At 36.4% G+C, this 10,300-nt stretch overlaps 1 protein-coding gene across 1 annotated transcript; it reads left to right on the top strand.

The window, feature by feature from the left end:
• The first annotated feature begins 6,457 nt into the window (after positions 1-6,457).
• LOC117918701 (floral homeotic protein APETALA 2) lies at positions 6,458-10,300 on the top strand. Its single transcript, XM_034835537.1, has 10 exons — positions 6,458-7,726; positions 7,877-7,902; positions 8,047-8,077; positions 8,205-8,292; positions 8,449-8,594; positions 8,699-8,743; positions 8,868-8,959; positions 9,061-9,221; positions 9,324-9,542; positions 9,640-10,300. The coding sequence occupies exons 1-10, from the start codon at positions 7,209-7,211 to the stop codon at positions 9,847-9,849; spliced, it is 1,536 nt and encodes a 511-aa protein (XP_034691428.1). The 5' UTR covers positions 6,458-7,208; the 3' UTR covers positions 9,850-10,300.

The following is a 10,300-nucleotide window of genomic DNA, read 5'->3' as shown; positions in this document are numbered from 1 at the left end:
CTATTATAACTAAAAATATCATCCGATCAGGTCAGCAACACGTTATTCCACGAGTTCCACCTACTCATCAAATCGTTGCATTGAATACATAAACAAGCGACACCTAAGATTGATTAACATTTTTGTATTGATGAATACCAAGAACTGTTGAATAGAATTATTGAGGGAAGAATAAGAACATAGGACTAGGAAGCTTTGAGATACCTTATCTCTAACAGGCAGCAGTTAGGTGGTCCTCATAAAATCACATTTAAAAACAAGCCCCCAACTGCACATGGCCACAGAAAGTGATAAAACTACATATATACACACATGACTCACGTTCATATTTGATACCCAAAATCTTATCTACACACACTTGCTGAAGCCACATCTTTGATTCCTTAACCATATGGGTATGAGTATGACAAACACTATCCCATACTTGACTTCTTTCAATGATATAATTTTTATCACATCTAATATAAAATTTACAACTTCCAACACGGCCTCCCCCTTTTTGTGTGGAGTAGAATTGTGCCTTTCTTTATTTATTTGTTCTCCATATGATAGGTCCTCCCCCAACACTAAAATATGTTGAGTTTGGAGTCTGGACCCCCACAAGGAATTAAAAAAATGGGATGATTTTGATTTGATTTGACTGATTGGTAATCAAAAACCCATTTCTTTCCCACACTCATTGATTGGTGTGGTGATGGGTATCTTGAGGAGATCTGGGTACAACTTGTCAATGATAAAAATTTTCAAGAAAACCCATTAGAGATGAATCTCCTCGGATGCCCAAGAGGGGTTGGTTGGCTTTGAATTAAAATATTATAAAAAAATCCCCATAATAGAATGGTTCCTTTTATGGGAAGTACACACGTTGGCTTATCGCATATCTTTTCCTGATGTTTCAAGTACTTGCACTGCTGAAATCTAATAAAAAATATTTGGCTGGAATTGGTGTTTATGATGCAATGTATGAGGAGTTCTAAATACATTATCTCAAGGAAAGGGTTGTGTGATCTACAAGCTAGGAATAATGAATATGACTTCCCCTCCCCACTTAGTGAAGGCCCTGCTGGTGCCACATGTTGTAGCCTTTTGTGCCTTCTTATCCCTAGTGTAAATAAGGCTAAACAAGAACAAGAACCATGAGGAAGGAAAAGAAAAAAAAAAAAGAAAAAATCCTTCTTGACAAAGAGAATAAGATGATTTGTATTATTTTAGCATTATTTTTATTGGTGTCCAGCTATTAAGTATCCTGTTACGTGATAGTTTTCTTTTTGTTTGTACATTTGTTTTACAAACATGAGAATAAATAACGAATCGATAATTTTTTATTCAACTTGTGTGTAAATATAATAAATAAAGAAAATAAATGAATAATGAAATTCGAATTCACGATAACAACGTAAGATTATAATCTGAAGATTAAGTTGTTAATTTAATTCAAAAACTTATACGCTAAACAGTGGACATAACCCTAACCCTAACAATAGAACAAATACTTAAAAAAAATTATTCATAATAAATATCTATAAATTGATATTTGTCTACTTATTAATTATCATGCGTAAATAAATCATTAATCATAAATTGATATTTGTCTTGAATAGCAAATGAGAATTTGTCATATCACATAGAAAATTTATAATAAATAAAAAAAAGTCGAGTGACATTCATGATTTCAAATAAAATGATATCAGCACGTTAATAATACAAATGTAGATGCATATTAAATTTTACCATCGTGTCTTTTATGTTCTCAAGTAAGAGAATGACATCTGCCAAGATATGAAATTTAAAATAGATAAATTAATTTATATTATTAAATAAATATCCTAATTATCCATTTTAATTTTTCAAAATTATTATAAAGGTAATTATAAAAATAATAATAACCATCCCAAATAATTAAGGAATTGTATTAAAGGATTTCTAACCTCATTTATAAGGGGGCCTCCTTTTCTTTCAAAAGCCTTTGTATGTATAATAACATTAATCTTCAAGATAAAATGATGGGGTTTATAGATTTACTCATACATAGAATGAGTTTGGTATGGGAGGAAGGTTGAAAAGCTGGTGGGGGTTGGCTTTGAGAGGAACAAGTCACATATGGTGAGCCCCATATGGAGAAAGATGGCTACCCATATCTCACATTGGTAAATTCAAACCTAGATCAGGATAAAAATGTGGTATATACCTAATTGTACATGGTGTTATAGTGACTCTAAAAACATTAGAAAAAAGCCCACCTTAGCTATTGTGAAGCACACACTAGCTTAGTATTTTTTGAGTGTAGATGAAGATGAAGATGAAGAAAACCACCATTGTTCTAATTGTCATGTATGGTTAAACCTACCACTTTGTATCTTTCTCATGGCTTGTTTTGTTAATAAGACATGATGTACAAACTTCTTTTCTATACCATATAGGGTTATATCACTCAACTTCCTCACTTGGAGTTCAATCCTCCATGATTAGATTAGAGAGAAGTGGTTAAAGCATGAGAATTTGATCCCAAGACAAAGATAGAACTCCACAAATCATGCTACAATACTGATAGCCCCTTCAAATACAAGCAAAAATCACATCAATTAATGCATAATTATTAGTGTAGAAGAAAAAAAAAAGATATATATATAGTCATAGTCCTAACTTACTTCATAAATTTTTTATACTATAGTTGTAATGATCATTTTCTATGAATTAATAATTGTTCATGCTTTGCTAATTACTACAATGTCCTTCACCCACCATTTGTTTGTTTGTTTATTATTATTTTTTTTAAAGAAATAATTAAATATTGGGTTTGAAAGTTTAATGAAAAAAATACAATAAGAAATTACACATAATATAAAAGAGGGAAATATAACTTGCATTGGAAACAAAGGTTATCTTAATTTTTTTTTGGGTAATGGTACCATTGTTCCAAAGATCATCTTAACTTAGACAATTTATTTTTGATATTTTACTTATCATCCACACTTTTTTATTAGCATGGGCATGTCACACTTAATCATTGATAGATTTTTTTTTCTTTTTCTTTTTTTTAAGAATTAATTAGAATTTAATAAAGAAAACATAGTTGAAGTCTATATAATCACACCTAAAATGGAAGGGAAAGAAACATAAGTTAATGGGAAGATATTTGTTGTGGCAATTCATCATTTTGTAGTCGGTAACCAATCTTTTTTAGGGTGCTAAGGTTTTTATACCCTCATTCCACACCCTAACTTGAAATTCTAACTTTCACTAAAATCTTAAAAATAAAGAATCTATGAAATGAGCTCGATTGATATCTTTTGTAACTTATATAATCTAGAGTGGTGTATGTTGTGTAACTAGAATGAAAAATTAATTGATCATATTTTTTTCACTATTCGATGAATTTAGCCTTATGACATAGATTATTCAACCTCATCAAAATAGATTAATTACCACAATGTTTGTTAGTTGAGATGATGACTATTTCCTTCAAAGAGTTTGGAAATCATGCAAAAGGAAAGTTTCTATAGGATATTGCAAGCATTGGTATGATTTAGTCAATATGATAGAAAATAAAAGAAGGATTTTTTAAGATACTAAGGGAATAGTGAATATGTTTTAGAACTGATTTTTTTTTTCTTTATCTCTTTTTTATGCTTTTAGAGGCATCCATTTGAGCCTTATAAAGTTAAAACTCGTGACTTGTTAACAAGTCAAAGAGATTGGTTAGAAAAATGTCAAAAGTATAACTAATGCCAATTGACGAAGTAATTGAATTAGACTTTGATAGATGTGTTTTAGGGATCTTAGGATAACTTAGAATTATCGATGTGATTAAAGATCAATAAGATTCAGTAATTCATTGGACTTATCCATTTTTACGGTGAAGCGGGATTCTCCTATTGTTATCTTATGAGTGGATAAAAAGAAAAAAAGTTTATAAAGATTTGATGGGTGGTGTGCCATTAAAGATCATTAAGATTCAGTAGTTCGTTGAACTTATCCAATTTTATGGTGAAACGGGATTCTCCTATTGTTATCTTATGAGTGGATAAAAAGAAAAAAAGGTTTATAGAGATTTGATGGGTGGTGTGCCAAATATTCGACATTGTCACAAAATTGGGATGCTCAATTTCATGGATTCCTCACTAGGATGCTCCATTAAAAAGGTTCCTCACTTTGCTAATTATGTGGAGAATGAACAGGGTAAAATAGGAGCAAATCAATTGATATCCTTTGTTGGAGATTATATGCTTTCTCAAGTTTATCTAATGTTTATTATTTCAAATGTTGTTTCATAAACTTTCCCATTTTTGTAAGTTATACGAGCTTTCATAAAGAAATTCATTCCCTTATCTTGATCCATATTTGTATATGATGGAAGAATATCTCGTCTTTTTTTTTTTAATCTTTTTAATTAAAAAAAATCTATTACATTTTTATTATATATAAAAAAATAACACTATTTAAAATGCGGCGTTATTTAGGATTCATCATATGCTTTTAACTCAGATACCATAGTGTTAATACTATTTAAAATTCATCACATACTTTCGACTTAGATACCATAGTACTAACCATCCCGCACTTATCAATGATTATTCTTATCAATCATTATTTTGTTTTATAAGAATAAATTAAAATTAGGGCAAGAGACTTGAGCAAAGAAAACATAATTAATGAAAATTGCATAATCACACAAAAGGGGAAGAAAACATCAGTTGGGTTAGAAAGAAAGAAAGGTGAGGCGTGGGGGTTAGGGACTGTGTAAAGGAGAGTGGGGTCAGGGCTTGATATTCAGTGGAGTGGTGGGCCCAAAGTTGTATATAATTGAAGAGATGGAGAGAGAGAGAGAGAGAGAGAGAGGCACTTGAAGGAGTACTGTTTCTACTTGAGGAAAACAGGGTGTTATAGCATAGCCTCGTCCCACTTCCATTATTGGAAGGTTTGTTTTGAACCCATTCCAAGGTTGAGAGATAGATTAGACGGATAGCACACAAATTTTTCTGAGCTGGCCCCTGTTTTTGTGACTTGTCTGGGTGCCCTTCTGACGTGGCATCTTTTACCCACCCCGAGTGGGCCCCGCTTCTCTCCCCCTCTTTCCTTTTTATTTTTTGTTTTTTTTGTGTTTCCCATCCGACGCACCCTCCTTTATTTTTATTATTTAAATAAAAAAATTTATGAACGTTGATGATGTCAACCACATTATGATATCTTAAATCTACGAATCTATCCATCAATCTATGCTATGCTTCGAGTTTGGCTTCACCATTTTTCCTTTCACTTGGTACTCTCTTCCCCACGGTCTTCTCTTGCGCGTGCACCAACGCTAGCCTCGTTGAAGATTTTGTCCCTTCAATGACTTCAAAGGTTTCTTTATGGCCATAACAAAATGATATTAAGATCATATAATTAACATTTTTAGTCTTGTATTTTGTGTTATAAGCGACATTATCGATATTAAATCCATCACGGATATATATTATATAAAAAAAATAATTAAAAATACTTTCATTACGAGCAAAACGTGACCGGGCTTTTTTTTTTTTTTAGTTTTTGTGTTTTCGTACCTCTAATTATTTTTTATATTGATTTTATTAAATGCATTTACTTACATTATTTTTAGTTGATATTTTCTTTATTTAAATATTATATCCCACTATTTTATTGTTCAAAACAAGATTTTGGATCCCTTTCTAGAAATGTTTTAAATTAAGTATTTATTCCACCTTGAAACAAAAAGTTGTAACTTCTAACCTTAAACATAGGTCCATGGTACATGGGCCTCATTTTTTGACTATGAGGGATTCATGGGTGGGTGGGGGTTGAAGTTATATATATATTGATTGACAAAACTTGAGGGAGAAAACAAAATAATGATTGGATGGGAGATATCAACAGTGGACAATGATGGAGAAGAAGAAGAAGAAGGAGAAGGGGGAAGGGGCAGAGCTAAGTATGAAGACTCGTTGGTGGGGAAATTATTGGGCCAGGCCCAAAGGGGGTGGGGGGTCCCAAGGGATAATCTTGTCCCAAACAAAGAGAAAACACAATTGAGTAAGAAACGGGGGAGGACGCGCAGGGAAGAGAGTGGGGAAGGGAGGGAGGGCCATAAATACGAGGTACAGAGGGTGGGAAGGGCATTGGTTGCTGGAAGAACGAAACAAGCAAAATGTGGCCCTCTCCCGTACTCTTGGATTGGACTTTTCTGGAAAGATTTTCCTTTTCCTACCATTATTCCCATTTCCTTTTCTGAAACCAAACCCGCCTGCCTCTCTGCTCTCTCACAATAATTCTCCCCTCACCCCCATTTCATTTTCCCAAAAAAACCCCTTTCACAGCTCACTATTTACTGCTTCACCTTTGCAATATAGCAAATCCCAGGTGAAATGAAATAAAAAAGTAGGAAAATATTTGAAGGGGGGGAGGGGGAGAGATGGAGAGATGGAGATGACTTGTGACGTGAGGTGTGAATGATGACAATTATTAGTAGCTAATAAAGGGAATTGAGTGATTACCCATCCTTTTAGTCTTGGCGCTGTCTATTTCCATTAGTGGGTAATATGGAGAGATAAACACTGGAGAGAGAGGGGCGATGGGTGCTTTTCGATTTGGTTAACGTGGGAAAGTTGTGTAAGAAAGAGATGGTTCTTTCTTTCCTATTTTCCTTTGAGATGGGTTCCTTTAAACACCTATAAGATAGAGATAGAGAGATGGATGGAGAGAAAGAGTGCGAGAGAGAGAGAGTGGGAGAGAGAGAGAGAGTAAAGTTTTCACTGTTTAAAGGCGGGGGGTTAATGCTGGCATGAGTGTGTGAATTTCTGAATCATTGAAAATCACCCCCTGGAGGAGAAATAAATAAAATAGAAAAGAATGGTTTTGGGGGAGAGAGAATTATGAGTTATTGAAAAAAGGATGCAAGTGGAGAGGGAGAGGGAGAGAGAGAGAGGGAGAGGGGTATTAAGGATGCTGCTTTCGGCTAAGCTTGAAGAAAAAACGCCTCGTCTATGCTGTATTGGGCAGTTGAGGATAGACGATTTTCTAACATCTCTCACCCCTACTGCCTTTTTGCCACACAGCTCTCAGTCGTAGGTTTTCTTCTTTGAAGACTGAGGTTTGAGGTTTTTTTTTTTTTCTTTGGTTGGTTTTCTCTGGTGAAACAATTATTGTATTTCATCGCTTTTCTGGAGGGAGAGAGGAGGAGAGGTTTGAGGCAAAAAAATCCCCAAAATTCAATGTGGGATCTCAACGACTCGCCTGATCAGAGGAGGGACGATGAATCGGAAGGCTGTTCTTCACAGAAGACCTCGGTGGACTCCATCGACGACAAGGGCAAAAGGGTCGGATCGGTTTCCAACGAGAATTCGAGCTCGTCAGCTGTAGTAATCGAGGACGGATCCGATGAAGAAGACGGAGAGAGGGGTCAGAGGAAGCGAAGCAGTAAAATATTCGGCTTCTCAGTGACCCATGAAGATGAGGGTGAGCCACCGGTTACCCGGCAGTTTTTTCCGATGGAGGAGTCGGAAATGGGGACTACTTCCTGCGGTGGTGCTGCGGCCTTCCCTCGAGCTCACTGGGTTGGGGTCAAATTCTGCCAGTCGGAGCCACTCAACACCGCAGGCGTTGCCACCGCCAAGTCACTGGAGGCGTCTCAGCCCTTGAAGAAGAGCCGCCGTGGCCCCAGGTCTAGAAGCTCCCAGTACCGCGGCGTTACTTTTTACCGGAGAACTGGCCGGTGGGAATCCCACATATGGTTCGTCCTCTTCCACTGTTACCGATCCATTTTCCCTCTCCCTTGACTTTCTTTTCTCTTGTTCAATTGTTTTTCTGTCTTCTTTTCAGCGCAAATCTCTTCTTCATCTCTTGAACCATAATTCATGTTTTGCCTTTGTTGTTGATGCAGGGACTGTGGAAAACAAGTTTATTTAGGTATGTTTTCTCTAAAAAGAAAAATAAAATTACTTTGTTTTGGTTGATAGGGCAACATTGTAGATAACATAATCTTTTTTCCGATTGTGATGACTGATGAGATGGGTTTTCCATTTTTCCTTTTTCTCTTTGGTGTCTGAATAGGTGGATTTGACACCGCACATGCAGCTGCTCGGTGAGCTCTTCCTCTATATTCCTTCCAACTTTTGTTCGTTTCATACGAAAAATGAATGAGCGAATGAAAATTTTCTAAGGAGAATGTGATACTGAAAGAGATTTTTTTTTCTTCTTTTCTTTTTCAGCGCATATGATAGGGCTGCTATCAAGTTCCGGGGAGTGGAGGCAGACATTAATTTCACCCTTGAAGACTATGAGGAAGACTTAAAACAGGTAGAGAGGGACTTCACCTTATCTTGTACAGTTCCACCTTATCTTCTACAGTATTTTGATTCGCTTTTCCGATTGTTGCTAGTTGAGAAATAGCAAAAATGAAGAAAAAAAAAAGTGGATTGTTTTTCATGTATACATGTAATGTTGAATGCACAGATGGGCAATCTAACCAAGGAAGAGTTTGTGCATGTCCTTCGCCGACAAAGTACTGGTTTTCCGAGAGGAAGCTCCAAATATAGAGGTGTAACCTTACACAAGTGTGGAAGATGGGAAGCTAGAATGGGCCAATTTTTAGGCAAAAAGTAATCTAGTTCATCTTTAATTCTTGATTATGTGGGGTTTATTGTTTTTGAGTCTCATTTCTTGCTCTAACCTTCCACTGTTTTTTTGAATTTGGATTCCACAGGTATGTGTACTTGGGCCTGTTCGATACAGAAATTGAAGCTGCTAGGTTAGTGTTGATTGCTATTTTCATTTTTCTGCCTGGGTTTATTACAGTATTTCCAATGCACATATCGGTAAGGAATAGATAAGAGTTCAGTGGGATTTGAATGATGTAGCGTTAACTTTTGTAGGGCCTATGACAAAGCTGCAATTAAATGTAATGGCAAAGAGGCTGTCACCAACTTCGATCCCAGTATTTATGAAAATGAGCTCAACTCATCCGGTGAGTAATGGAAAGATGAATCGTTTCACTTCTCTAGTGATCAACAGTCTCTTTATGCATTGGTGTGTATTCAATTAGATCATGTCTGGTACAATTCTCAGGTAATGCTGCAGATCACAATCTCGATTTGAGCTTGGGTGGCTCCGCATCCAAGCAGAACAATCTGGAATTGGGGGATGACAGCCAAGTTGTTACAATGGATCAGCATTCGGTGGGGATGTCATTTGAAGCTGATTGGCGGAGTCGGGGCTTCAGACCTAAGGTACTAAACAGATTTGATTCTTTCAGCTGGATAATTAGGTTTTATAAGCTGTGCATATTCAGTCCTAGATGGTGATGTTCTCTACTTGTCCATGAAACCTAGTTCAACCTGCAGCAGGAGGCGTGTAAAAGCGATGGGGATGCCCTCCGGAGAAATGGATATAATGAAATGGAAACCATGCAGCTTCTGAGCCACACCCACCTACAATCGCCAGCGGCATTAAAGCCAGGTGAAATGTACAGATATGGGCAATTCAGAAGAGCTGGAGAAACCCAGATGCTTCATATACTTCCGCCACAGCTCAGCTCACCAAATTATCAGGTGGGTACCCACAAATCGACAAGACAAACCCATCTCATGAATTGGTGGTGCCTGAAAAAAAAAATGCTGAAACCCAATTATTGTTTGAATTTTGTAGATTCAGTTTCCAAGCAGCAGTAACGGAGGCCGAATTGCTGTCAACGGAGGAGATCTCTCTCTGGCCACAAACCATCAACAATGGCAATCCGGTCCCCCACAATTGTTTGCAACTGCTGCAGCATCATCAGGATTCCCACCGCAGATGATTAGACCCAACCAACAATGGCCGCAGAAAAATGGGTTCCACTCTCTCATCAGACCCTCCTGACCCATACAAACAATTCTTCTTCTTTTTTTTTTCTTTTCAATCTTTTTTCTCTTTTCTGCCTCAGCCATCACCTCCCATTTTCCATTCTTTTTCAAGCCCCACCATACTATGTAAAAAGAAAGGAAATCAGTGTTGTGTATGTGGCTGTCTGTCTTCTACCTCTCAAAACCTCCTTTGCAGAGACAAGAACAAAACCAAGGAGGTTTGAGGGGTGGTGTTGGGGGATATGAAGAGGAAGGATTCCTTGTCTCTGGGGAAATGTGGGTCGTCGGTCAAACTAACAAAGGAACTAAATCTTCAACTAGATATTCTGGCTTCTGACTAAAACTACTGCTGATCTGTTTATATGTATTGATGATGATTTGTTTTGCCCCTCTGCTCTTTATAACTGCACCTTTTCTAATATTTTAGTTATCATCCCTTTCAATACAAATTTCCATGTCTTGAAGAA

Source organism: Vitis riparia, chromosome 7, assembly GCF_004353265.1.
Source record: "Vitis riparia cultivar Riparia Gloire de Montpellier isolate 1030 chromosome 7, EGFV_Vit.rip_1.0, whole genome shotgun sequence".
NCBI lineage: Eukaryota > Viridiplantae > Streptophyta > Magnoliopsida > Vitales > Vitaceae > Vitis > Vitis riparia.
The sequence above is the reverse complement of the archived record's forward strand: the minus strand, read 5'-3'. Positions and strand labels throughout refer to the sequence as shown.

What these genes read in the sequence shown, in the direction of transcription:
- LOC117918701 (XM_034835537.1), top strand. Translation starts at nt 7,209, where the DNA reads ATGTGGGATCTCAACGACTCGCCTGATCAGAGGAGGGACGATGAATCG. An exon ending in GTCGGGGCTTCAGACCTAAG is followed by an intron (nt 9,222 to 9,323) that starts GTACTAAACAGA and finishes CATGAAACCTAG; the next exon opens with TTCAACCTGCAGCAGGAGGC. An exon ending in TCAGCTCACCAAATTATCAG is followed by an intron (nt 9,543 to 9,639) that starts GTGGGTACCCAC and finishes TGAATTTTGTAG; the next exon opens with ATTCAGTTTCCAAGCAGCAG.